The 27,743-nt window shown below is 44.1% G+C and overlaps 1 protein-coding gene and 1 long non-coding RNA gene across 3 annotated transcripts in view; one reads left to right on the top strand and one right to left on the bottom strand.

Annotated features, from left to right (window-relative positions):
• Positions 1 to 2,473: 2,473 nt before the first annotated feature.
• The window catches only part of LOC146196122 (neprilysin-1-like), a 40,609-nt gene continuing 15,339 nt past the window's right edge, over positions 2,474 to 27,743 (bottom strand). The window contains exons 9-18 of the mRNA XM_084596327.1: positions 27,218 to 27,295; positions 25,967 to 26,070; positions 24,367 to 24,425; positions 9,620 to 9,671; positions 8,971 to 9,038; positions 6,609 to 6,745; positions 5,686 to 5,751; positions 5,065 to 5,163; positions 4,607 to 4,683; positions 2,474 to 2,937 (exon numbers count right to left, since the gene is read on the bottom strand). Coding sequence (XP_084452453.1) covers positions 2,826 to 2,937; positions 4,607 to 4,683; positions 5,065 to 5,163; positions 5,686 to 5,751; positions 6,609 to 6,745; positions 8,971 to 9,038; positions 9,620 to 9,671; positions 24,367 to 24,425; positions 25,967 to 26,070; positions 27,218 to 27,295 — 852 coding nt within the window. The 3' untranslated portion in view covers positions 2,474 to 2,825. The remainder of the gene's footprint in view (positions 2,938 to 4,606; positions 4,684 to 5,064; positions 5,164 to 5,685; positions 5,752 to 6,608; positions 6,746 to 8,970; positions 9,039 to 9,619; positions 9,672 to 24,366; positions 24,426 to 25,966; positions 26,071 to 27,217; positions 27,296 to 27,743) is intronic.
• Positions 13,586 to 22,140, top strand: LOC146196123 (uncharacterized). Of its 2 annotated transcripts, none has more exons than XR_014706081.1 (5): positions 13,586 to 13,705; positions 15,570 to 15,703; positions 20,081 to 20,238; positions 21,152 to 21,292; positions 22,025 to 22,140. It is a non-coding gene; the product is annotated as an uncharacterized LOC146196123 (long non-coding RNA). The 2 variants fall into 2 exon arrangements; XR_014706080.1 differs by having other exon boundaries at positions 13,591 to 13,705; positions 15,567 to 15,703.

Raw genomic sequence — 27,743 nt, 5'->3', positions numbered from 1 at the left:
TGGCTTTCACCTCATCACATGTTAGTGGTCCAAAGTGCCCACTAGAATTTTCGAGCTCGGCCTGCACTGCCTTCCAGAGTCGAGGTGTTGGGATATCTCAAAATCGCAGTTTACCTTGCGGTCGAATGACTACTAGAACGGCGCTGGATGATAGTGAATGATTGTATGAAAACCTTTAGCTATCCAAAGGGAATTCTCCCGGCGTGGGTGGGGCCCTCAGTCCAGGGCCCCAGTGGCCTTTGCCGTCTTGCACGCTCTGTCGATCAGTTTGAGCTGGTCATCAGGCGTCGAGCAGGGCAGCGCAGCCTCCCAAAGCTCCGATGTTGGTATGGTGTTTATTGGCGCTACCTGTGTTTTTGACACGCCCATGTAACCTGGTAGAGCATAGGAGGTTCTCCGCATCGTGGGCATTTATTCTCATATGTTGTGGGATAAATTTTACTCAGCAGGCTCAGGTTGGGGTATGTATTAGTCTGTAGCTGTCTCTAGGCAACCGACTGTTCTCTGTTAAGGTCTTCATTGGGAGGTGGTAGATCCTCCTTAAGGCTCTGATGTTCAAGGATTGCTCCATAGCGTCTAGTGACTGTGTCCAGTTCCCAGTCGTTGTGCATCTCCCGGTTGGCGTAGGCTGGGGCATTGACGTCGGCATGTTGGTTACCTTTGACAGTCTCATGGTCTGGTGTTCCCGTTATGAAGCATCCCGAAAAGGTGATTTTTCTCGCCTTGAGTATGCGGATGGCCACAGTGGATAGGCGTCCGCTGCGATGCCTTCTGCGTGCTTCTCCGACGGGATAACATCAACTCAGTAAAGTTGTCTTCAAGGGGTTTCTAAAACATACCAGTTTTGTTTCTTGTTGGTTTGCCAAAAGACCATTCATGGAAAATAAGTCCATTGCAATACAGATATTTTCTTATAGTAAAAGAACCGCACGTTTGTAGGAAATATGCTCCGTAAGTAAAACCGTATCGTCGGCATACTGAAAGACCAAGGCCTTTGTTACTGCTAATGCGAAGTCATTTATAAATAAATTGAAAAGTAATAGTGATAGTATGGGCCCCTGAGGAACCCCAGCCCTCAACATCTCACGGTTGTTAACGGCTGTGGTGCAAGGGCTACAACTTGTGAGCGATCTTCTAAATATTTTCTCATAAAGTCTTGAAATGGTCCTCTGAACCCGTGAAGGTACAAACTGTCTTATTAATAATAATAATTACACCAGCCTTTATATCACCTTTGTGAAATAATAAAGGGCGAAAGCAAGCTTAATTTTTTTAGCGAAAGTGGCGGTTTGTAAACGCAAGTCGCATATATACATTCCAGAGGTGATGCCTGAATTTTCCCGAAATGTTAACCGTAAGTGTTTCGATGCTTTATCACATTAGGCACTAATGTGTGGCGGAATGTGAAAAAGAAGGTATGAAGGGAACCGTAAGAATGGTATTGGCTTTTTTGAGCCGTTTCCTTCCACATTCTGCACGGTCTGTACGGCTATCGTAGCGGTTAAATCTTCGCAGTTACTTTCGTCCAGCCTGGTTCCCGCTCATGCGATATGGATAGGCCAGGATCGCCAATGGCTGCGCCTCACTATCCACGACATATTCTGAGAATGCTTTTACAGCAACTACAACACACTTCTGTGCTAGCTCATTTGGGAGTCTTGTGTATCTTTTCGTACGAAACTTCTGCTTCTTCAACGCGGGTTCGTTGCTCGCGCCTCGAGGCTTTGGACAAAAATCGGCGAATTCGATGACCAGGGCTGTTAGTGCTATTGCGTACCGACATTTCGGTTCCCGGTCTGGATACTTTTGACAACGAAATGAAAAAATCACTTAGAGTTTATTATCGAACACAGGGTACAGAAAACATACGTAAACGAGGGTTATATTTTCATAGTTTCGATTTAGGGTGTGACTTTCCGTTTGTATCATATTGTGATTGCTGTCCTAAGACAACTGGCTGTAACTGGTGGCACGAGCAGGCTATTTTATTTTTTATTCTTTTTGTTCATACCGACATAATGTTATTCATTAGCCTGACTATAGCAACTTCACATGATTCTCCAGTTAAACCTCTCCTTTGTCAGATGCGGACATCTAATCCCCCTTTTCGTTGGCACCTTGAAATTGCCGTCGAAGCAGCCTTTCGGGTGCATTGAAGCAGCCGGGGAAACTGGGCAGGCAACCTCGCTTGGCTGAGTGCTACTCCCCGGTTCATTTCCAGTCTACAATTTGCTGTCTCGAAAGATATGAGAACGTGGAAGACATTCTGCGGTATTGCAAAGAACGAGTGCACACCCTCCAGGGAAGCATGTGTTTCTAAATCCTAGCGCTGCCCCTCACCCATCCAAACACCGATCACCTGCTCCCGACAACCTAGTTTCCTTGCCCCGCGTCCCACCCTACACATCTGCTTCCAGGGCAGATCAAAAGTAATGTAGCCGGGCTCGCTACCCACAGTATGATTGTGCCACCACCGTAGAACTATATTTTAAGCTTTTGATGTACGAAGAGCAACTGCCCTCTTTTGGACATCTTCCACATTTAGTCCATGATTAAGTCAGTTCGAGGTCTCTTTCCTTGCATGTCCTGTTAACTGTGCTGCATGGTATACGGCAGTTGCTTTTTTTCACTCTCATGAAGAAAGCCTCAACCTACGTAATGCTGGCTTGAATCGAACAGCCGTTCTATGCGTTTAACTAGTTCCAACTGAGGTCAGTGGCGAGCTTTCGTTCTGCAAAGCTGTTGCCACGGGTGTTAGTAAAGAGCATCGGAGGATAGGCGCCCCTGTGGTTTTGCTTCATTGTGTTTTAATTCAGGGACACGATTCACTCGTGCCTCATCCAGACGGTGCACTTTCGCAGAGGGTTCATGGGCGTGCCGGGGGCGCAACCGAAGATCTTGCCGAACTTGTTGAAGTTCATCAAAGCCGCGTTCACCCTGCGCACCAACAATCAAGCACACCAGGAAGCAAATGAAATGTCTCCAACAGTCGACATTTTCAGGCACTTCGCCCGATCTGCTGCCTGAATGACAAGCGGGAATTTATGTCCACTGTACCTTAAACAATCGTTGCCCTGTATTACCTTTATACGTCCTTTTGTACCCCTCACAACTATCAGCTCTGTCTTCATGTTGGCCTTATCCCGGTCTGTTAACGGTGAAAATGTCTAAAAATTCTTAAAGGCTTGAAATTTGGAGGAGGCGTATTAAGATGATTAGCAAAGGCAGGGAACTCTCCCTCGTGGATGAAATAATACTGTCTGATAGAGCATCTCCCTCACGCTTCTAGTCGATAGAGACGAAAAACAAGTCTCCCGTGTACTGTGCGATATCAGTACATGTTAACCCCAGGTGGTAGATAATTCCGGAGCCCTCCACAACGACGTCAATCATAGGTTGGGTCTCTGAGAGATAGTTACTCCTGTAAACTAATCAACTATTAAAAATATACATCATGGACATATTAAACACCACTGGGGCGCGTTTTTTTAAAATAGAAAGCCTGCTGTGGGAAGATCCGCTGATATTTTGATTGTTTTCGCAATGTTAGTTAGAGTTGGCAGCAGTGGCTGCCATTGGAAGTTAAGTAGGTGACTGCAAGGTTCATAGTTACCTCACGATTATTTAAAAACGAATAGCACTGCTTTTCTATGGAAAGCCTCATTTATTCATTGTGAGCGCAAGACAAATTTAAGAAGCAAACTGTTGCTATATATCGGAAGCTCAGGCCATTTATATCAATAAGCTCTGAAATACTAACACTCTAAAGATACAATACAGTACTCTGCAGTTGACTTGCAAATATACTAAAAATCGCAGCCTACTGGTTTTCTATCATATTTTGAATTACTCGCTGCTAGTGAAGGAAAAGATTGAAAAACAAATTCTTCCTTCGCACAGGAAGCTTAGACCAGTGCCATCGACATGTATGCAAAACAGTATTTCATACTATGTCATAGCTGATATGCAATTACCAGGTGCACCAGAACCCTGGACCTATGTAAACCGTCTAAACCGGTGTTCTGTTTCCAGTTCTACATTTGTAAACAACTCGGTGTTCAACCAAGATCAAACCGAGCTCCCTCAGACTCGTGTTTAAACTAGAACAATTCAACTGTCCATAAGCACATTTCTTGTACATTTTCAAAGCAATACGCTAGCAGCTTACATAAGCGCCAGTCAAGAGCATGAGGCCACAAAGGCAGGCTATGAAAAACATGGTTTTTCGCTTCACGTTGTTACTGGAAGCGTACACCGGCGTGAAACGTATGCCGCCTAGTCTGAGCGGATATAACTATATAACTACTTAGCCACAACGTACAGCCACAACGTACAGTTACTACGTACAGTTGTCTGGTTCTACGCGACCGAAGCATTTCAGACAATTTATATCTAAGTATCGGCGTTAATTGTCTCCTAAACGCGATTAATTCAATTTCATTTGAATGTGTTTCGTGCTCGTGGAGGTCAGAAGAGGTCTGATATTTTGGCATATTACAAGAATTACTAATACTATAATTACGGGTATGCATCGAACTCGTTTATACTGCCTCCTAAATACGCCGTATGCACTGATTCTAAATACAGTTCCCAGAAGAGGGCTTACCGAAACCTCCCGGGGCTGACCCTTCCCTCGAGAACCATGTCGCGGAGTGCTGTCTTGTCCAGGTTTTCGCAAAGACCCTACATAAAAAAGCAGAGGCAGGTGCTGTAAAATAGCCAGAAGCCCGAAAGCGCTTCGGAGCCATCAAAATTATCGGGCACTTGCGGGACTTTAAGGCACTCTGACCATACAGTTAAGCCGATTTTATTTTTCGTGGTCTATAATTGGAGGCTTTTTCGAGCGTCAACTGGAGAGGGGTGAACGAGAGAGAGTAAAAATCTTGATATTGAGAAAACGTTTCATTAAGTACAATGATCTCTGTCGCCGTCAGGGTCTACCTTGCCGAATGTGCTAAGCCAGAACAAATAGTGCTAGTCTGAGCAGCTTGGGCGTGGCGCGTCTAGGGAGGCATATGCTGCTCCGTGTAGACAGAGGATCAGTGGGGCGACGGGACAGCATACCAGTGCGAAGGAGAGGAAGAAGACCTGGTTGAAGGCCGTGCCATCAATGTGGTGGATGGTATGCTCTTTGAGCGAACTGGCGTGGGCCTCACGGTACGCCTGCGGAAAGGAATAAATTTGGCGCTCAGTTGATCGTGTGTGCGAGATCTTCGCACAGGCGAATGTCTAAAAGAGAACAAATGTAAATCTGTTTTCGCGGGTATTTAGATAAGGCATACTTCCAGGGAATATTGGCGCTAAAATTTTGGTTTCTTGCTTTCGCCTTTTGAGCGATCACCACGCGGAATTAACTTTAGTCACGTAAATTATCAGTATTTGCATGTGTGCGTCGGATCAGGAGAGAGGTTGTGATTCCTTTTACTCTGTTTTTGGTTTGCCCCAGTTAGAAATACCCCAGATGTACCTTAGTTAGAAATATGATTGGAACAGCAGCGCATCATCTGTGTTAACGTCTTGGTTTAATTATTCTCTTGTGTGTGTGTTGTGTCTGCGTATAACTATGCAGCGCCAGAGGTCGTCGCAGTCGTATAGCCAACTAGCCCGCTCGCAAATACTACTGAGCGACAGCGCCTTTCAGAGCTAGGTCACCGTATTCGTATACGTCACATGAGATAGCGTTACCTCGTATATTGGAGGAAGAACCATGTTGTCCAGGATGTTCTCCGGCAGCGTGGACATGCCGTCGAGCTGTGGAAAAAAAAAAAAAAAAAAGCTGATGAAATGTCCGCGTTGTATTCTTCAGGTATGCGCGCTATACTTGGCCACGAGGACGAATTCCCTCTTCCCCCCCCCCCCCCCAAAAAAAAAAAAAAAAGCAAGAGAAGACGAGCACGTACCAGTCTTTTTTTTTTTTTTTCTAATTCGTCCTTGTGTCAAAGTATAGTGCGCATACCTGAATATGAAAAGCAACTAGCCACCATTACAACATTGCTCGCGTTGTATTCTTATCGCCTGTACCCCTTTCAGGTTTCGGCACCGTTTGCCTACATGCAGATCCTGTGGGGAGGCGGTTTTCTGGTTTTTGGTTCTCGCATGGATGGCGTTTGAAAAGTTCATTCAAACTTCAAATGCTTCCACAGTATTAATTAGATTTTATCAGAATACGTAAATTTGTCGTGCATCGTATTTAGTATGGCGACGTTACTGTGCGCACGGAACCAGTATCGCCTTGTTTTACTTACTGCCTGCCACCAACACACATATCACTGATCACCATCCGCTATTCGCAGAACGCAAGCATCGGAGGAGAAAGCCAAGGAACAGCAAAATACATATCATTCACGCATATTCAGAAAAAATGCCCTCCAAGACAAGACTGGGTGCAGATTATATGCTGGCTATAACAATCCAGAGGAGGAATAGCTTTTAACTAGCCGCATCGCAAGTGAGGACCACCGGAGGTAACGTCGTCGATGTCATCGTGATCACTGATCAGAAAGGAACTGAACATGGAATGCCTTCAGCGCGCTTTGGGTAAAGCACGGTGGAAATGAATAAATTATGAGAGGTCCAGGCGACATGAGAAGGACGTGCGAAGAACTTACCGTCAGGTTGAGTTCTCGCACGGTGAAGTTTGCGTACTGCTCGACGAGGCAGCGCATGTCGTCGGCCATGGTGCCGTTACTGCCACCCGGAGGCTCCTGCCACACGGCGCGGTCGCGCTCTGAGTCATAGATGATGCCTGCAGCGGCCGGAGAGAGTACGCACTAATAGTTATTGAGGGAAAATCTCGAATGCCAATTCTGTAATGCATTAAATAAAAACAAGACAGTAGGCGAACGATTGAAAAACGACAGCTTCAAACTCCAAGGTTGCTTCTGGGCCATGCTCGAGACTGACGCCACAGTTCCTTTACGAACAAGGACAAAAGGAGAAAAAGAAAAATGAGAAAGAAAAAGGATTAAGCGTGGAAATCGAGGATACCAAGCTTTAGGTACATTTGACTTTTTTTTAAGAAAAGACACAGCTTTGAATGTCTGAGCAGAGGGCATATGAAAGACGAAAAACGTTTGTTCAGACGTAAAAGATAACACTTCTTTAAGCAACAAGGCGAGCGAAGATGAACGCGAGCACAAAATACACTGCAATTATTATTAAAAGCCCACTACACATATCAAGCCGAAACTGAGACCTCTAGCATGTAGTTGGAGGTTGTTTTGAGTCAAAGGTGCGTTCAAGGCCCAGCACAGTTTGCAGCAGAGGCGCGCGTCAAATGTATTTTTATAATAACAAAATACAGAAAATTGTATGCCTAGCACAGCGCAGATGACTAATAAAGTCATTCTATACTTCGTTGTTTCGAAAAAAAATCCTCCAAGGCAGTGGTGATACATTAAATAATCTAGAAGGTCACCGGTCTCTGAATGCGTTTTCTTTGGACATCAGAAGCATAACAAAGACGAAAAAAAAAAAAGACACAACGTGCTCTGTAGTTTATGAAAAAAATAATTGAATGAACGAAACCATGTCTAGAAGATGTAAAAACACTCAATATCCTATGAAGCGATGCTAGTGAAAGACCATTTTTAGAGCCCATGTGACCTACGTGAGGTTTTAGAAAGGCTACCAGTATACGCCCGTTAAAGAATATGTCGGCTTAGCAGTGCAGTCACTTCCTGCCTTGCCAATAAAGAAATATTGTTTTGGTTTGGTTTTGGGGTTTAACGTCCCAAAGCGACTAAGGCTATGAGAGTCGCCTTAGTAAGAAGATTCCGGAAAATGTCGACCACCTAGTGTTTTTTAACGTGCACTGGCCTCGTAGAGCACACGAGTGTCTTGCTTTTCGCCTCCATCGAAAAGCAACCGTCGCGGCCGGGATTCGATCCCGCATTCGTGGAAAAAGAAGATTAAGATGTCTGTCCCGTTCGTGGTCCTACATCTGCCAATGATCTGTTTGCTCAAATGCAGTAAAACAATCCTTATATTGCACATAATTATTGGCTAGAAGGCTCGGTGGACCTAGCACTCAATTACTTCGACTGACGTGCGCCCTTCCTACAGCCTCTTTTTAGACAGCGTTCAATTTGGACACTGACACTTTCCGTACCTCAATGAGATTATGAGATGTCACACCCGTGTTAAAACCAACACGTTTATTCTCTTCTAATTTCTCGAAAGTAACATCATTGTTCGATAAATAGGTGCATTAAATACCTATTTACTGCGCTTGAAGTGGCGAATTTAAATGTCAACGGACAGAATTGTCGTCTGTCTATAAGGATTGTGTTATTTGGGATGCGTTCTATTTTCATCACATCACCTATTCTCCAGCAACTATCCAAAAACTAAACTTTCTCACCTGTAACAAGTAAAACTAATCAATTCCTGCGCAATAAATTAGTTACGAGTATGTGTTTCCTCAGTCCAGTGTGTGTGCGCATATTATGCTAAGTTGTTCATTAAAGCCTGTAACAACCCAGTCTTATTTCTTGTTCTTGCAATGACAAAAAGTTATTGGTTAACTTCCATTGAAAAATATCGTTCAGGTTGGGCTTCATACCCTTTGCGGATCAAGAGCTACGTTTAAAAATAAGAGAGCCCGCTAAACACATGAGCTGCGTTCACAAAGATAATAGGTCTCAGAACGAACGGCATGAAATATGGAGTTTCACGTACACAAGCGACTAAGGTTCTGAGTTAGTCCAGTGACTCAGGCTCGCTTACAGCGAAGCGCGCGCGGTCTCAGCGACCAAGGTCGGTCCGACGGTTTGCATTCAAACGACAGACCACAGACGTTACGGTGCAGACTTGAGATGCTTTTTCTTGTTCCCAAAATAAGGTAATGCGCTCGTCCCTTAGTTTTTCTCTTTTTTTTTTTTTTGCTTTATATTAGTACCTTAGGAAGCGTTTAGCGCTTTATGTACAAGCGAGGCTTTTGTGAGCGTCTCCACAATGTACTATACTCACCATTTTGAGGGCAGACTTTGGCAAGTTCTCTTCCAATCCTGAATGTCACTCGGGGGTCGTCAAATGGCCTGAACAACGAAAAATCGTGAGGATAAAATTGGTCAAAGAACATACGAAAGCCCCTGACCAAGAAGGAAGCCTAGACTTTATGCACTGACCAGCTCAATTGCAACGTACACTTACGCAAAATTATTAAATCCTAATTTCTTCCAATTGCCCAATAATACCGGAATTCAAAACGCATGTACAGCAGCCGTATGAAACCTCCTCATTCAGTAATATTGTATAATTTAAATCCAAAAGGTATATAGTGTTTCATATGGCTCCGAAAAGAAATGTAGAAATAATTCATGAAGCAGAGGTTAAGACATGCGGATTGGCGTGAGATCTCAGTCATCATTAGCGAAATTATTCCTCGCAAGCTCGCATAAATACCTCGGCTATCGTTAGGCTCCTATACAATAGGACCTCAGCTTAAGTTTGGTCCAAGTTACTAATTAAGGCGGAGCTACGTTAAATTGGCTGACGTTCTCTCCGACGTCAAAACATCACAGAACATCCGGGAAGCACGCAAAGACCACACGGTGGCCTTCTTTCTTTTTTCGCAGCCCGCACGGTAAAGTTTCGACAGCTGTCGGCTTCCACTCACAGCGTGTCGTCGTTGTAGAAGAACGGCTCGTGGAAGAGGCTCAGGGGCAGTTCTGGATTAAAGGACAAAGAAACGTGATTGGCACAAAGGGATCATCATAAAAACATCGCATTATCGTGCCCATGCTACCCTCACTAGCGATTGTTTTCACCGTGAAGATCGACTGCATTAAGCATATGCTGTATACACACATAAACAGAGCAAAAAACAAATGGCCCCAGAAGCTCACCGCAAATGTTTTCGAGACAATGAGCAAGGGACACACGGCACATTACTTCGGCAATGCTGGTCACTCCCCAGGCCCTCTCATCTATAGTCTAAACACACATCACATGCCCACAGTTATTCTTGATAGCGAGAGACTTTCATTATGGGAGTCTGTCGAGAATTTAGACAACCTGAATGACATATGGCTGGGTAAGGCTGAGAATTTCAGAGCGTCATGCTACAAGGAACTTATGAAAAGTGCAACGACAAAGTGAGACACATGTCATGAGGGCATTTAAATCGTGGTTCAGTCAGCTCATACTCATCCGAACACTATCTTAACATTGCCCCGTCTGGCTACTTTTGTTGTCTTTTTTCAAGGTTTTCTTTTTTTTTTTTTTTTTTTTTTTTTGTAGCGGAAGCTACACTAAGCTAGGTTTTCAAGCCATCGGCGTGGCACTGTGTGCCTTATGCTGCGCGGCGTATCGCGCCGCTGCCTAGCAACTGTCACGTGGTATAGACCGAGAGCTGGGCCAGGAGCTCGTGCCAGCGGTGTGGTGCCACAGAAGAACAAAAAGAAGGAGACAGAAGAACAGCGTGCCGAGATTGGGAAAAGCGGTGAGACGGCAAGACACAGAAAAATAGGCCCGACTAGTTTCTATGACAGGAGACGAGGCTCGAGTACTGCTGCGCAGGCCGAAGCTACTCCACAATAATCTTCATGTCGTTCGATGCATCCCCGCTGCACTCTGTGAACACGGTGAAAATGTGAAAGTGGTGTCTTTGTAACCGGTGTGTATATGTCTCCACAGGCGAGTGCCGAGACTGCCTAAGCCATATAGTGGCTAGAGCGTTGCATAGCCGTGCCGACCGGGGGAACTGGTTCTCCTTACAGGGGTCCTTAATAAAGACCCCGCGAGTGATCCCGCATTCATCTAGAGTGCTCAACAGCGGTTTCAACTGGAGTTGAGCAATTAGCAACCAGCCACTACAACGCAGTTGGGAAGCAGCGTGGACTTGGTACAACAGCGAAGCACTACAGATTCAAATCATGTAATTGAACGAGTTGAAACTAAGTCTCACTACTTTACTGATCATCGGATCGTCTTTATTGGAATAAATAAGTTTAAGCTGTTGCCTAACCTGTGTACTCCACTATAAGCTGAATCTTAGCGTAGCCAGGGAGGCGTAGCTTTCGCTACATCAATAGGCTTAGGCATAGTTAAACCACAGAATTCTTTTTTGAAGTTCCAGTCTTGCCGCCGGCTTTGCACTTCGTGCTAGGCAATATCTCAAATGCTGGTATGGAGAGCGACTGTTCAGATATAAAATGAGTTCTTTGTTAGGAAAATATGTACGGTGCACAGAAGCAACGTAAACCAGTATTTTACAAGGATGTGCACCTAAGCAGGAATTACTTAGGCTTACATTCCTGAGTGTGCTATATGTGAAAATACTACGTTACTTTGCGCTGGCCGAGCAATGGCTGAAGCCTTTTCAGCGCAATTAATTACAGGATGTTTCGCGCACGCATAACATGGGTAGCTTGTCGGGTTACATCACGCGATGCTGAGACGCACGCCCTGGACTCTCGGATCCACGTAGCTCATCCCTCAGAAGCTATATGGGCGAAACTTTAGAATTATATATTGGCATACACACAATGATTGGGTATATGCACATGTACAGTAAGCTACCGAACGAGCCCCCCCCCCCCCCCCCCTCTTCTCCGCTTTCCTTCTCACGCGCCGAAATTACTGAAAAATGGAGGGTGCATTTCCCTGGCAAGAACAAAATTTTCATCCGAAAAAAAAAATGAATTTGTATTTTTTTTTTCTTTATCGACCCGATCGTGTTTAGAAGTGTGCTCCCAGACGCATTCGAGCCACCCCGCTGTGCATAGCATACGCTCCTGTCCACCACTTATGAAAACAAATCGGCGCCCGCCGCCATTTTCTCTCGCCGCGCTCAGTATGTTAGCGATTGTCTTATTCTCTTATTCACTTCTGCGCCGCCGCTCCCATCAAGGCAGCGGCCATATCTTAGCCCATCTGTTCCTGACCGCGCGCATCGTATGTTTCGCTCGCGGAGGTTATCCGACACCACCCAGCAGCCTTTGGACATGTGCGTCAATCGAGCGAGCGCTCTACAGGTTCTGCTTTTGTTTATGTTTTTGCTGGAGGTGGTGTCTGGGTGAGGTGCGAGCTTAGGGCAAGGGTAGGGTAAGGAAGCGCGCTAATGGTAAGGGAAGAGGGGGGGGGGGGGGAAGAGAAGGCGCGGCGGCTGGGGAGGGGGGGGGGGCGGCGAACTAACACACACAACGGCACAGAATGCGCCAGCAGAAACACGCATATTCGCTCGCAGCCTTCGCATAGCGTTCATGCAGCCTCGTGAACTATATCAGCGCGCAACCTGCGGTCCGCGGCACCGACCTCTGTAAATCAATTAAGCGCCCTTACGGCACAATTAACACGCACTTGACCCGAACCACGGAATATCGACCAGCTGTAGCTGTACATATTCATTCTTCCGTTGTGATCCATTGGGAACGTTATGCTAGTTCTAGTTGCAACCACCCTCTCGAGAGGTTGGCTGGAAGCTGTCCTTCAAATCCAATGCGCGGGAAGGATGCAAGGAGGCGCTTGGCCATCAGAGCGCGGCTTCGAGCTGGAGGAGGGGGGGCGTCTAGCCGCCCTGCGAGCAAAGCACACAGCAGTGCGCACGCACGCATGCATTCTTTTTTTTTCCCTAGAAGTGCGGGAGGTATGAAAGGAGAAGCGGGCAGGCTAGCCAACGTAGACAGCGCGCGGTATCAAACCTGTGACGGCTTCACTTACGCGCCCTTCAATCAATCAATCAATCAATCAATCAATCAATCAATCAATCAATCAATCAATCAATCAATTTTTTGTTTTCAAATCCAGAAGACGGGGGGGGGGGGGGAGGGGGCACCTCAGCGAGAAAGCAGTTGCACACTGCTTAAGAGTGCCGAGGACCCTCGCAAACATCAGCAGGTGACAGCTCAACAGGAAGCTAGTTTACATGGAACACATTACAGGCATAAACACAGGCATAAACATTGCAGACATTACAGAGATGAACAACAGCAAAAGCAAAAAAAGGAAAGAAAAGGAAAACAGATATGTGTTCACCGAATAACAGCGCAATTTCACGGTATTACCGCAGTGATGTCATCAATACAGCAAAAAAGATGGGTTTAAAGTTTCACAAAATATTCACAGAGCAAAGTTGTCTCCGAGTAATAGTAACGAAATCAGAAATCAGTTTTTAGTGTTTATTTAGCACAAATGTATGATGCTCTCAGTCTTGAGAGCTATTTCTTTTTCGCCTCTGCAAAGCTGCATGTGTGTGAGCGCGCGTGCGTGCAAATAACTCATGCGCAGGCACTCAATATGTGCGGCTCCGCATACGGTAAAAACTCAAGTTTTCATTACAATGAAGGAAGCAAACACACGATCGCTGAAGTGGGCTCGCCACTCCGAGTCTCTGCGTCGCCTCGAATACCAGCTACCCCACAAAACCACCGGAAGAAAAAGAACGAACGCACAAGATAGCGAACGCACAGAACTGACGCTCGCTCGGCGTTCCACTAATCCCGCCTTTCGTCTGAGCAGCGCGGCGCGACAGCGCGACTGGAACAAAAAAAAAAAAGAAAGCGAACTCCACAAGACACGTGATGGAGCAGCGCGGCGTGGCAGCGCGACTGGAAAAAGAAAGAAAGAAAGAAAGAAAGCGAACTCCACAAAACACGTGATGCAGCTTCATGTGTCACGTGATTGCGCACGACTGAGAGGCGGCGTTTGGCTGTGTGGCGACGTCGAGCGTGGAAAATAGTTCTTTCTGCCAGAAATCTTCAATGTAAGTTGACAAACTTTTTCATTCCTTTCTTATAAACGCTTTGCGCATACTCGCTGAAAATTTTGTGTTTCAGAAGTGAGCAGTTTTTACATTACAAGCGTTTACCCATTTTTTACTTTGCTGCATACTGCACGCCCAATGCTCTAGGAATATTTTTCATTGTTTAGCGTTTTTATCACCTAGTTAGGTTTTAAAAAGTGATCCTCGATTGTCCGCGGCCTCTTTCCGATCATTTTGCAACATAGTTCAGATCTTTAAGGCGTTTTTATGCGGAGTTATTACTAATTCTTCAAAGGTAAACAACCGCTTGGCCTCGCAGCCATAACCGTCAAATTTCAAATATTGAGAGAGGCCTTGTACTGCGTAAAAGCTATGTAGACGTATAAAACCTGTCATTTTTAAATTCCATCAGATGTGTGCGATCGCTCGCTACCTATCTGTTTTATTTATAGCGTTTCTTCGTTGAGCTATTTGCACATGGAGCCGGTAATTCGAGGTTAAAGCGCTAACCGCATGACGCGGCGACATGCCGCGCGACGCCGTCGCGCGACGGGCTGAGGGCCGCCAAAGCATTGCCGCTCGTCGCCGTCGCTCGGTTTCTGGGTTTTTAGAAAATTTCGCGTGTCGCCCGGAAGCAGCTCGCGAGGCAGCCAATCGCAGAGGGCTTTAGGGTGCTCAACTTCCGTTCTGGCTTTCTTTTTATTGCGTGTAAAGTTAGTTTTCCTAGTCCGGTTTGGGCGAAGAACCTAGTGCCTTCACGCGCTCACTTCGTCTGATCCGTGTATATATATGAGTGCATCGAGATAATTCAGTAAAAGCTTGGAAGGGTAATAAAAGAAAGAAAAAGGTTAGCGTGGCTTGATATTGTTAATTTCCGAAAGGAGCAGGAGAAAGTCGCTGCTTGCAATGCAAGTCGGCATCGCAGTGTATAGTAACGCACCGCTACCCTGTGACCCTTTAAAATACGATGCGTTACAAGAAATTTCATCAGTGTTTTATCGTACGTAATGCTGTTTAGTGTTGAAAATGGGATATAGCGTGATTGCATTCCCCTTGACCGAATGACGAGGCGGCGGTAACAGAGCAACGCTGAAAACGCGCTTCTGTCGCTGAGCGCCGTCGCTCCGTGCGGTATGCACCAGCGACAACGACAGGCGTTGCGACGGATCGCTAGGGGTTGTCGCCTCATGCGGTTACCGCTTTATTGGAACAGTCCATAAGCAACGACTTTCCGCGTAAAATTAGGTTTTTAAGCTTTCCTTTAGAGTAAGCACAGATTGGGGGGGGGGGGGGGGGGGGTGATATATAATTTTATTTATAACAATTCGCAGACTTCAACGCAGTAATAGTTATATTTATATCCTTAGTAGGTCAGTACGTATTATTTTAGTACAGGCCCAGTGTTCTTTTTCTTTTTTTTTTAACGGAGGCGTGGCAAGTTATGTGGGTCAAGCTAACAATTGGCTGTGAATTAAGCGATTAGAGCTTTCAAACTTAGTCTTCTGTTTTGTTTAATTTCTAAGAACCTTTAAGCTTCACAGAGAAACAGCATATTTTGAAAAGTGAATTTCAACTATAGAAGTTCTTCGTTTATTAATGTTTGACATTGCTGACAAGGGTCAGAATTGAAACAGATGATAGGATCGAGTTTTTTGGTAACTTATGGCATGTGACCTAGAGCTGCTAGGAATTCATTTTCTGAGACAGCTTTTCTTTAGGAGTGTAGGGAAAGTAATGGTATGTTATGGGTTTTGAGAAGCATGGATTTAATGAAGTCTTTCTTTTACTGCATTTTCGGCTTGTTTGGCAATAATGCTTGCAGTCCAGCTGATGCAATTGTATTGTCACACTGCTTTTGCAGCAGATTTCATCTGCCATCGAGGGAGTGCTGCCTGAATATGAAGCAGACATCGTCATGAATCTGTTGAGGCAGTTTATTCTATCAGCCATGGGTGCCCTGCCCTAAAGCATCCTTCCTGTAAAGGAGACATTGAATTGGTAGGTATCACATGCTCATGTTTTTTGCATTCATGTGTTTGCTTTATAACTGTATAATTTTTACTGGTTCATGCTTTGCATTTATTGTTTTCTTTTGAGAGTATAAAGGGTGGATGTGTAACAGGCTTCATTAAAGCAAAGCTTGAAACCAGCTCGGTGTTGTTAAATCATTCTTGCTGTGTTTTTAGCGGGACTGACATGTTGGTGAATCTTGCTCATAGTCTGCACTAAAGAAAAGTTTTCATGGCCTCTTCAGAGCTTTAAAACAGGAGATATACTTAGCTGTTTTATTGAAGTAGTACCTACTATTTCTAGTTCAGGCAAAATTGAGTAAACCTGTGTTTTAATAGCTCAGTGACAAACATGGTGTCATAATATAGCTGACTGCACTGTGCATATGTGTGCATGTTCATGCTGACATTCAGTTACTGTTTATTTAGACTGCCTCAGCATATGTACACATACAGTGATGTTTCACTTGAACAAAGTTCAAGGGACCTTAGGAAAAAGTTTGTTGAAATGAAATTTCATTGGACTGAAATAAATGCGTGGAAGATTGTTTCCATTAGCTTCAAGAAATATTCAGTTCAGTCGTGTCCGATTCTTCGTGACCCTATGGACCATGTCACGCCACGCTTTCCGGTCTCTCACTATCTTCCTAACATCACATAACTTCATCTGCAGTGCCTCGAGGATACCATCTAACCATCGCGTTCGCTGCCTACCCCTTCTCCAGCGACCCTCAACCTTTCCCAACATCAAATCTTTCTCCAGCAACTCCTCTCTTCTCATCAGATGACCAAAGTAGCTGAGCTTTAACTTTAGAATTTGACCCTCCAATGAGCAGTCAGGGTTTATGGTCGACAATATCGACTGATTTGATCTTCTGGCAGTCCAAGGAACTCTCAAGAGTCTTCGCCAGCACCACAATTCAAATGCGTCAATTCTTCGGCGGTCAGCCTTTTTCACAGTCCAACTCTCGCATCCATACATCACAACTGGAAAGACCATAGCACGAGTTATACGGATCTTGGTTGGCAGACTAATGTCTCTGCTCTTTACTAGGCGGTCAAGGCTAACCATTGCTCTCTTTCCCAGAAGCAGGCGTCTCCTAATTTCATGGCTACAGTCTCCTTCCGAGGTAATCTTGGAGCCCAAGAAGAGAAAATCTGTCACAGATTTTTAGGTTGTTCAAATCTTATCTGAGCCCATTTATTTGTCACTGCGCTAATTTGCAAGTGAAGAATGCGTAAACTTTTGCAGCACTTTTGAAAGGACTACAGTGGTTTTGAACTCGATTACTGTGCAAGCTCCTGAGAATCTTGCCTATCACAACGGCCTGCTGAGGAGACAAGGCTTTCATTTTCTCCAAGGAGATCATGGATAACCAAAATGCACACATTTGCAATTCTTGGAGCTAAAGGGCCTGGTAGGGCTGAAGATCTGGCTTTGACTGGCTATGACTGTACAGCTAATTAAGCGTGCAGACAGCTATGGATTCATCTGGTTACAAGCTAGTTTAGGCAGCCAATTCACTTTAAAGCTAAATAACGGCCACTTTTCTTCACGCGATAATGAAGAGTGGTTCTTAACATAAAAATATGCTACAAAGAGTGCAGACTGTGCTTTTATAAGCGCTCAGTATGACTTTGAAGACACAGGATAGCACCGCGGAAAATGTTCGTTGAACTGAAATGAGCAATAACTGAAGTTTGTTAAAATGAAGTGCGTTTGCATAGTGTTCAATAGAGCTTCAGGGGGGGGGGGGATTTAATAAAGTTCGTACAACTGAATACATCGTCGAAGTGACGTTCGTTCAAGTGGTATTCTGTTTTTCTGTGACTAAATGAGAACATTTACTTTGCTCAAAGCAACATATACACAAATATTTACTTTCTTGCTAGTCACCAAGATTTGCAATTAACTTCCGAACTCATTTTATTCACAACCTAAATAAATGCATTGTTAACCCTAGAGCCAAATAGTTACTAGCAATAACAAAAGTAATATGTTGATATTTATCTGTTGGAGAACATTTTCTGTTTGTTTTGTGTGTTTTTGAGTTCTGCAAACATGAGGGGGCTTGTTACAGAAGGGGTGGGCTGCAAGACGAAGGGAAGTATCAGTGTGGCGGCCCTTTTGTGATTATCAAATAATAATGCATTCTAACATGTAAAACGAATGCCTTTACAACCTGCTAAAAATCTTTTTAAATTGCATGTTTGGGTTCTGCCTGGATAAACATAGATGGCAGAGAGAGATCTTTCTGCCATGGGGTGTGAACTGTATTTTGTGCAGAAAGCCAGAGGCTGTCGAACATGTGTTATTGTTGATTGGGTTTTTGGGGGGCAATATCCTACAGTGAACTTTGCTCAAAGGTGTCCCTTTAAACCCCCATGGAATTTGGTTCTCAGGTGTTGAAAATTACAACAGTGTTCTGTAAGATATAAGGCTATTAAGCTTGCATAGCGCATGGAAGCGCCGAATGGCTGTTCGCCATGCTGATCTTTATTATCAGACCTATCCAAGAGTACAATGAGGGTTTTGTCCAACAGATGCTTTGAAAGCTCAGCCATGTGTACCTGGTGTACCTGTGTCAATGTATTTGAAAAAGTGATCAGTTTGAATGCGATAATTAGAGGTATTGTACCTAAGCTAGCTCTCGGCCAGCCTGTAGTGTTTGTGAAAAGGCAAATGTGACAAGAAGGGTGTTTTGCTAGAGCTTTTAAGGCTCTTAAATCTGTGCAGCTCTGCTTTAGTACATGCATTGTCTCCTGTACATGGCTAGTTAAATGATTTCTGTTCATTTTATTACAAAAAGTCATTCTAAATCTTTAGATAAGCTTGCTCACCTCTATTGTTTGCATTGTGTTCACACATGCTATAGCTGGAAATGATGCAGTATTAGTTACAAGTAAATAAATAAAAGGAGCAGCAACTACATTTCCTTCGTCCGCACATTTTTAAGAGAAACATACATGGGCTCATTAGATTTTAGTGTTATTTGCAACTGTGTTTGATAGTGAAATATCTTCCTGTCATTGCATAGAAATCTTTCAGAAACCTCTGAGATAGTTTGATACCTGGTGATGTGGAGGTTGACTTCCTAGACAGTAATGTATTCCTATAGTTCATACTGCACCAGCCAAAAGATGAGACACAGCAAAGAGGAGGACAGGACAAGGCTGGACTATCAACTGAATATTATTGATAAGAAGAAAACAACGAAGACTCCTTCCAAAAAGCTCACGCACAACCTAACCGGTGGAATGGCAGGAAATTGGGAAGAAGATGATGAAGAAGAAAATTCAAAGCCAATTCCAAGTCAAGGCCTAACTAACGACTTTTCTAATAGATAAAATTCCTTACAATGAAGGCTAACCGACGCCTTAGCCACACACTTGTCCTCGGCTTTAGCAATGTAAAATGCTTCAACCAACTCTGCAGAGTTGATTACCATTGCTGTAAACTACACCCGTATTATTGAAGTCAGGTGCACAAAGGGACGGGTCATGCTCCGACTTACACTCTCGGGATTGCACATGTAGCGCAAGATTAGAACTCGCCTTCCCTCCCAGAGAATTGGAGTGCTCCGTCAGGTGCACATTTAGACATCTGCCTGTCTGCCCGTTGTATTTACAGCGAGAAACAAGATAGGAGCCTTGTGCGCTAGAGTTAGAAAGGGGCTCGACAGTGTACCTCGTGATAGTTTTCGTTGTGCAGTGTCACATAAGAAAAAGTTCACCACCTGCAGAAAGAATGTGGTCTACCACGTTCCGCTGAATTGTGGCCGGTGCTACTACGGGCAGACAGGCAGATGTCTAAATGTGCGCCTGACGGAGCACTCCAATTCTCTGGGAGGGAAGGAGAGTTCTAATCTTGCGCTACATGTGCAATCCCGAGAGTGTAAGTCGGAGCATGACCTGTCCCTTTGTGTGCCTGACTTCAATAATACGGGTGTAGTTTACAGCAATGGTAATCAACTCTGCAGAGAGTTAATTGAAGCATTTTACATTGCTAAAGCCGAGGACAAGTGTGTGGCTAAGGCGTCTGTTAGCCTTCATTGTAAGGAACTTCATCTATTAGAAAAGTCGTTAGTTAGGCCTTGACTTGGAATTGGCTTTGAATTTTCTTCTTCATCTTCTTCCCAATTTCCTGCCATTCCACCGGTTGGGTTGTGCGCGAGCATTTTACTGTAGTTTGCCTCTGTGGAGCATTGTATTTCTAATTCTGTGCTTCTCTTTTTATGCTGTTACTCAGCAACATATGAAGTATTCCTTGTTTGTTTCTGTTACTTGTGCATTTGACTTTTCCTTTTATTATTCGAAATAACTTTCTTCCTGCTGTTCTGACTAGTGTTTTCGTATGCATATGCAGTCCTCTTGATGCTTCATTGAGCCATATCTGGAGACTCCCTGTTGCCGTGGTCTGTGCCGACAAGTAAAAACTAGGCAACCTGACTTCCGGGACAAGTAGCAGTGGGATGTAGCTGCATGGTTTCTTCAGCATCCATGTGGATTTCTTATAAAAGACAGGTATTTCTCCTATATTTGACTTTCATATGTGATCAAGATTTTACCTTGGTGACAAGCTCTTGAAGGAAAGGATGGACATTTATGGCACTTTCTTAATTTCTTACTCTCGGGAATACACTATTACGACTTGTTAACTGCATATGTAGCAAAAATTATGTGTGACTGCATATTCCAGCAGTAAGCTGCATGATTTTTTAAGGATGAAATAATTTTGCTCCTATTGTCGGTAGCCTACTATTGACGAGCCAAAGCAGGCAATATTAGGTACCAAAAAGTGATTATGCGGGGCCGTGTGGGTTTTAATGAGACAAGCTCTCCACGTTTTAAGCCTTTGTACAGGGCCAACGTGTCTCCCTGAATGTGTCTGGGACACATGCGTCTTGTATCCTCAAAAGGACCTTGTCTAAATTTAAATAAAAGTAGCGCCAACCTATTTTGAGTACGACCAGTTCAGCAGTAAGCTCAAAATTGAAGCAAAAAGGCATTCATGTCCTGTGCGATGTCAGTGCACGTTAAAGAGCCCCAGCTCGTCAAACGCTCTGAAGTCCTCCCCTACAGCATCTCTCATAGCCTGGGTTGCTTTGGGATGTTAAACCACATAAACCAAACCAGTCATTTTTTACCACCCCATATGACTTGTCTTTCCACGTATCTCCAAAAGATAGTACCTACATAAGACTTGCCACTATTCCTGAGATTACCTAGATTATTATGTATTTATGTATTTTATGATTATGTAATTTTCCTCAGTGGAGCATTGCGTTTTCAATTCTGGGCTTTTCATGCTGCTACTCAGCAACCATATGAAATACTCCTCCTATGTTTCTTTTACTTGTGCATTTGACTTTTCCTTTATTATTCAAAAAATCTTTCTTCCTGCTGTTCTGACTAGTGTTCTCATATGTACATGCAGTCCTCTTGTTGCTTCATTCGACCATATCTGGAGACACCCTGTTGCCGTGGTCTGTGCCAACAAGTAACAAGGCAACCTGACTTCCTGGACAAGTAGCAGTGGGACGTAGCAGCATCCATGTGGACTTCTTATAAAAGAAAGGTATTCTAAATTTTGCTTTCATATGTGATAAAGATTTTACCTTGGTGACAAGCTCTTGAAAGGAAAAGATGGGCATGATTGGCACTTTCTTATTTTCTTACTCTCTGGGAATACACTATTGAGACTTGTTACCTGCATATGTAGCAAAAAGTATGTGTGACTGCATATTGTAGGCTAACTATAATATACTTCATCATTCCCTATTATCGCTCTTGTATCCCCTAGGTGCTTGGTGTAGCTGGTCTCCTTCAGTAATTACTTATGTGTGTGTGTCATCTGCTATGGCAAACATAGCCATCACTCAGGAAAAATGGGAGCAAACAGGCATAGTGGCATCACTTGCTGGTAGCATGCACCAAAATGTATGTATACATACTGATACGTTGCCGCTCAACATGTGTATTTGCTTGATGCAGCAAATGGCAGAGGAGAGAGTATCTGATGACCAAGCATACTGGCGTGTAAATTTCACTCCTTTGTTTCCTGGGCCCCTATTGTGATAAACTAATGTCGAACGATATAGAGGATCAAAAGGAATACAACTAAACACAGCAATAGTCTCTATCTCCTGAGGGTGTTTTGCAGGTACTACTTTGTACAGAAAGTGGTTGGAAACCAGTTAGCATATTTTGAGGAAAAACAGGCATCTGAGTGAAGAGAGATGTGTGTGATGCTAGCACAAAGCGTGCGAAATTGGCAGAAAAATTTTGAGCATGTATATTTCTTTTCTAGGTGACACCATGATAAATTTTGATATGGCTGGTACATCAAACACACAATGTCGTTGCCGTCGGAAACGAAGTGTTTCTGTATCAAGGGTTTGTGCAATAAAAGAAGGTATGAATTTGCATCTGTTTCTTTCGCCACTCTCACTTTTCACGAAATATTACATGCATGTGAATAGTGAGTAAAATATACGTTATTATTGGACACTTGAAATATAGTTAGCATAACACAAGGTATTAATACTTTGTATGAACACGATTCTTTAAAATAACGGTGGCCAATTATCGGAACACAGTCGTTACAGTGTCCATGTACGCTATCAATAGGCTAATCATAGGAGGTATAAATACGTTCTATGTAAATACATTCTATTCAATCACGGTGGCCAATTGTCGGAAGGGAGATCATACATAGATCATACGTGTTCTAAAGACTTTCTTTTGATAGTCGATAGCTTCTATGATCATATTGTCTAAAGACATTGCATAAAGTGATCATAGACATTTTTGTAAGGGCACCCACAGCGCGCATTATCCACTGTAAAGTCGGCGGCGCGGTGCGTTTACCTTCCATTTGTGATGTTTTTGTATTTAATTGTGCGAGCGAGCTTGACAAAAGGACTCAGTGCGTCCTCAACAAGAGCGGACGCTTGACTAAGAAATGCGCGATGAAGAAAGAGCGAAATTGTAACCAGTTAAATTTTCAAATTATAACCTTATACGTTTTATCTATAATTCATGCAAATTGATCGTATCAATTTTCATTTCCATTTCTTTTTAACAGATGCTATTCTTAATAAAAAATGTAATTCAAATATGAGTTGCAATGAATAGCATTCACTCGGTCAGTTAATACTATTTACTTTCGATCTGAACATTTTTTCTGACATGCTAAATTGCTTCAGTATATTTTAATAGCTGTGTATGAGTGGTATAACCAGAAATAATTTTCGAGGGCGTTATACAGCATCGATAAAAAAAATTGCAAAAAAGGCCGAAAGAAGGAGTTCAAAAACTTTCGGAAGGGTTTCTGACATCGAAACAGAGCCCTGGCTACGCCCCTGCTGTATATTGATAGGAGTATATACAGAGAAGTATATTCACCTAACAACTTGCTATGTACAAACTTTATATGAACTGATTTAAATACACAAAAGTAACAGTGTATGAACTTCGTATTTACACATGTTCATACAGATTAAAAGTACGTACAATATTGATAGAGTCAATAAGGTGTTAATACAGATTCTAAAGACTGTTCACGACCATTTTTGTAAGGGAGCGTTGTGATTTGGTGCTGGTATCATCTGCTAGTAGAAAACAATTGGCACTGCAAGAGGAATGCTCCCTCCAGTTGCTTCCAATGCGTGTAAAATCCTGGTACACCGTTGGCGCTGATTGTGCCACCAACGCTTTCTTTCGACGCGAGCGGAAAATGCAGTACTATAGGCAAAGAACAGACAGCTTAAGTACAAACAAACGTAAAATGTACATATGTCACCCAACGAGCGCAAGTAAAAGCGCATCACATTTTGGTTCATTTACGAAACACGCTGCATCAGGAAAGTTCTCGATACGCGTAATCATTTACGGTGGAATGGGAGCGCCTACTTGGCAATGACTCAAAAAAAAATTACAAGGGACTTTAGTGACTAAAGTAGTGAAAGGCGAAAGCCTGAGTGCTGCATTCTGCTACGCAAGTGGCAATAATTAGTAATGAGTTAATAAAAAATAAATTACTGATAAATTATTTAGTTAGTAAGTAGGTAATTTATTAATTACTTAATTCATCAATCATTCATAAGTTAACGAATTACCTAATTAGTCATGAATCGGTAACAATTTGACACATGATTAGTCATTCATTAGTAATTGATCACTGATTGGCATATGGCCATATATGGCATGCATTCACGCATGCTGTGGTGGTGCTCTGTGATTGGTCGAGACCTCTATGACGTCATCTCGCCTCGGCCAATCAGAGCCGCTGCAAAAGCGGTACACATTTTGTCAACGACAACATGAGCCATTAAAGGCTTTCGCCTTAAAACCAGCGCACTCATACAATGCTGGCCATGTGAAGGCATGGTTAGGCACAAAGTCCTCACGATGTAGGGAGACTGCCTTTTGCCCACCGAGAAGGTGTATGTTGACAGATGATGTGTGCATTCGCTGTAAGGGTGCATGCATAGCGAAGGTGGTTCAGCTATCGCGCCTTTTTATTGAATGGAGACATGATATGAAGAGAAATTGCCCTCGTGTTTCAGAGTTGTTCTTTCTTATCACCACCCGTGGAGGGCTCAGAAATATTTTAACATCTGGCAAAGCTTCTTAACCTATATTCCTCACCAAAAACGTTCCTCAGCGCGTCGTAGGAACAGGACAGGTCGAAAACCGAGCGCTTCCAGCTGAAAAGAAAGAAGCCGAAAATTTCAGGCCAGCGCCTATATGGTGGCATGCATAACAAAGTGCGCTAACAGACCCTGGAAAGTGTCATTCTTTTTGGCGCCTGCAAGCCTTGTGCTTTCGGAAACCACTCAAGTGCGAAGCAGCGCATGGCTCCATTTTCACCTTATGTTAGCACAAACACAATGGCGCAATAAACAATAAAATTATATCTAAAATATTACAATAATTTGGCGCTTCTTTTTTAAACGAGGAACATCAACCTGCTGAATACTCCTTAAAACCTGCTGAATACCCCACATGGCCTACATTGGCTAGCCCTGACAGTTATCGAGATCCAGGAAGTTAAAGACGGGCGTTATATCGGTGGAATCCTGAAGTCGCGCCATCTTCAAACAAATAAAAAGTTCTGTGTATTTTAACTATTACTATGAATGTTAAATGGTCGGCTAAGCGATACGGTCATCATACTCAATAATTCGTTGCACTGTACTGAAAAGGAATTTCTAGCATGTCCCCCTTTCTTTAATAGCACTAATATAGGCAAGCTGCTAAATTGGGGGCTGAGTGTGTGTGTGTGTGGGGGGGGGGGGCGAGGACAGCAAGTTACTCCGTGTGTTGAGGCTGTCGCACTTCTGGCACTGGAGTTTGAATGCGTCGCAGCGAACTCATTGCTAAACAGTACCCTGATATCTAACTAAAAGCACCTGTTTTAAAGTGACTTGCCCACAGAATCAGTCAATGAACAGTGTCCGCCTACCAACGCATAACTGATTCGTCGGCATTCTTTTCTGAACAGAAAAGCAGCATCGTCGGCACCTATGCTAAAAAATGACCGCAATGCCTTTTTTGCGCACGTACTTTCGTTCACTTTTCAAAATCAGTTGATGCACGCACCCACAAAAATTATGGTGGCGCTCTTTGTTCTATTTTTAGCATGTATAGGAGGTTGGTCCCACACACCACCGCCACTCTCAAGCAATACCACTTAACCAGCGCATCTCGTAACTTCTAACTGGTAGCGCGCCTGCAAGCTTAGCTGTGTTACGTTGTCTTATAACGCCACATACTCCGGTGACCAATCAGAGCTCTGGCATGTCACGTGCAAGAGCTCCTGACAGCTTGGTCATGTCAGATCATGTGACGTCACATAGCACGCGCCGACCATTCAGGGTTCAGCTGTGTTACCTGTCAACGATCGATTCGGTCATGTAACATGGTCTCTGACGTCATAAGCTACGCCGACAAATCAGCACTCGACCATGCCACAGCCAACTGCCACCTGCAGACTACATCGAACTCGCTCATGAAATTCTGTGATTGGACGACAGGTGTGTGTGTCTGACTAAAGTCACTGACTTTATGTCCGACCAACCAGTGATAAGAACACGTGACCATGGAACCTGTTCGTTGATTGTTCAAAAAATTGACGAGCGTACAAGGACACGTGACCTACCTCGACCAATAAAAAAATTTCGTGGTAGATGACGGCGTTATGTTGGCCCCTAATTAACGCTATCGCATTAAAGGCTTGAAGTCTCACCCGAAGTCGGTTCCGTTGAGCGCGGCATCCCACAGGGCGCGGCTCACGTACGAGCGAGCCACGTAGTAGCCCTCCAGGGCGTTGCCTTCCTCCACAAAGGGAACCTGCACCCGAATAAACACGCATCATCAGAGCATCAGTGCGGTGTAGCACACAGTGCCGCTGTTCGGCCACTCCACATATCATAGAGGAAAGCAAGGCTTCACTTTCAGTGGAATGAAGTCTTCCATTCTTGTTTTTTGTTTTTTCAGAGCAAGAGTGGGCTATGAATAACTACACTCGCGGATATCAGCGCTCGTGTACGGGGCTCGTTCCCCATAAAGAGTTCATGATTCAAAGAAAACGGCGCTGTAGCAACTGCTCATTTGCGCTTTTCATTGCCAGGAGGAAGACGTTATCAGAAGAGGAAAGCGTCATAGGTTCCGGAATAACCTCACACAGTATTTTGTGATGTGACTAAGTGTTATTTATTCTGTCTGCATCAAAATAAACGCAAAAACAAATGTGAGCTCAAGAATGAGATAATGTGTTGCAGGCAGTGAATCATTTCTCCACTCAGTATTTTACCTTCCATGACCCTACGCTTCATCTGCTCGGTCGATGCACATTCCCCCTTCCAGTTAGCTATATTGTACCACAAAACCAGCAAAAAAGTAGCCACCACTTTAAAGCAGCTTCAAATAACCTGTTTGAAAAGTCGGTGCCACGACGGTGGGTTGCGGTTTTACGGGTCTCAGCTGAAAACTAGATGCGTTTCTGACACCTTAAGTTGTAGGCACGCTTCCGAAAAAGAGTAACGCAGCAAAAACGAGGTATCCCAAGCTGTGCCAGCAGCGTCCAGCATCGAGAAGATGTTGGAGAAGGGTATCGGATGTAGGTATCGAGGATGTCGTATATACCTGAATAGCAGTCAGTCACCGTGAGGCTGCCTGAATTCGCTACACCTCGCACAAAGATGTCTGCGTAGCGTGAACAGAAAGCCTCTGCTGCATGTTATCGCTATCCTCCGTCGTACAGCTTGTTGACAGCGGAGTGCAAGCCACAAGTGCTTGGTGGAATGCAGTGCAATAGCGTAACACGCCGCCTCGCGCTGCTCTGGGAACATCGTATAGGATTGAGAATTGTTATTGATGCGTGTTTACTTCCTCTTTCAAAAGCACGCTTATCTCGTCTGCCATATATCCAATGGTTTTCCAATACTTTGAGATACAGCTGACTGCGGCAATCTGTCGCCCTGTTCGCTTCACTCACCCCGTCGTAGAAAGCCATCTCCATGTTCAGCGCCTTGGATATGTTCGGCGCAAAGCTCTCGAGATGGAGCTTCTCCAGCTGCACAAGAGAAAACACGAACAACAGTAAAAGGGCAGTCCTATTAAGAAGTTCCTATAAGCAGGAGCAGAAATTCCACCTGGTATATTGCACTCTGTTCTGGTTTCTAGTCGTCAATAGACGCCAATGTGCAGGGTTATGCAACTTCACCGGAACCATTCTGAAGAACTGCCGCGCCTCAACCAGGCTCGTTTGGGGTGATAGCGTGCACAAAGAATGCGCGCGGTTGACCCTTTTGTTGTTTAGTTCGTTTTACAATGATGCTGAACTGTTTTAACGCGCATGGTGATAAATCAAAACTGTGCGCGACGATACTGAAGGAGAAAAAGAAGACAACGCCAAGCTTCCGGAAAATTTTTATTTGTGGCGGCATCTGGCGTCGAAGGAGGAAAGCGCCGCCACTTTAAAAAACTCCGAGGCATTTTTTGTTTTATTATGCGGAGCTGTG

This window comes from Amblyomma maculatum, chromosome 3, assembly GCF_055883805.1.
Source record: "Amblyomma maculatum isolate TAMU_Amacu chromosome 3, ASM5588380v1, whole genome shotgun sequence".
Lineage (NCBI taxonomy): Eukaryota > Metazoa > Arthropoda > Arachnida > Ixodida > Ixodidae > Amblyomma > Amblyomma maculatum.
Note: the sequence above shows the minus strand (reverse complement) of the source record. Positions and strands in the feature narration are given on the sequence as shown.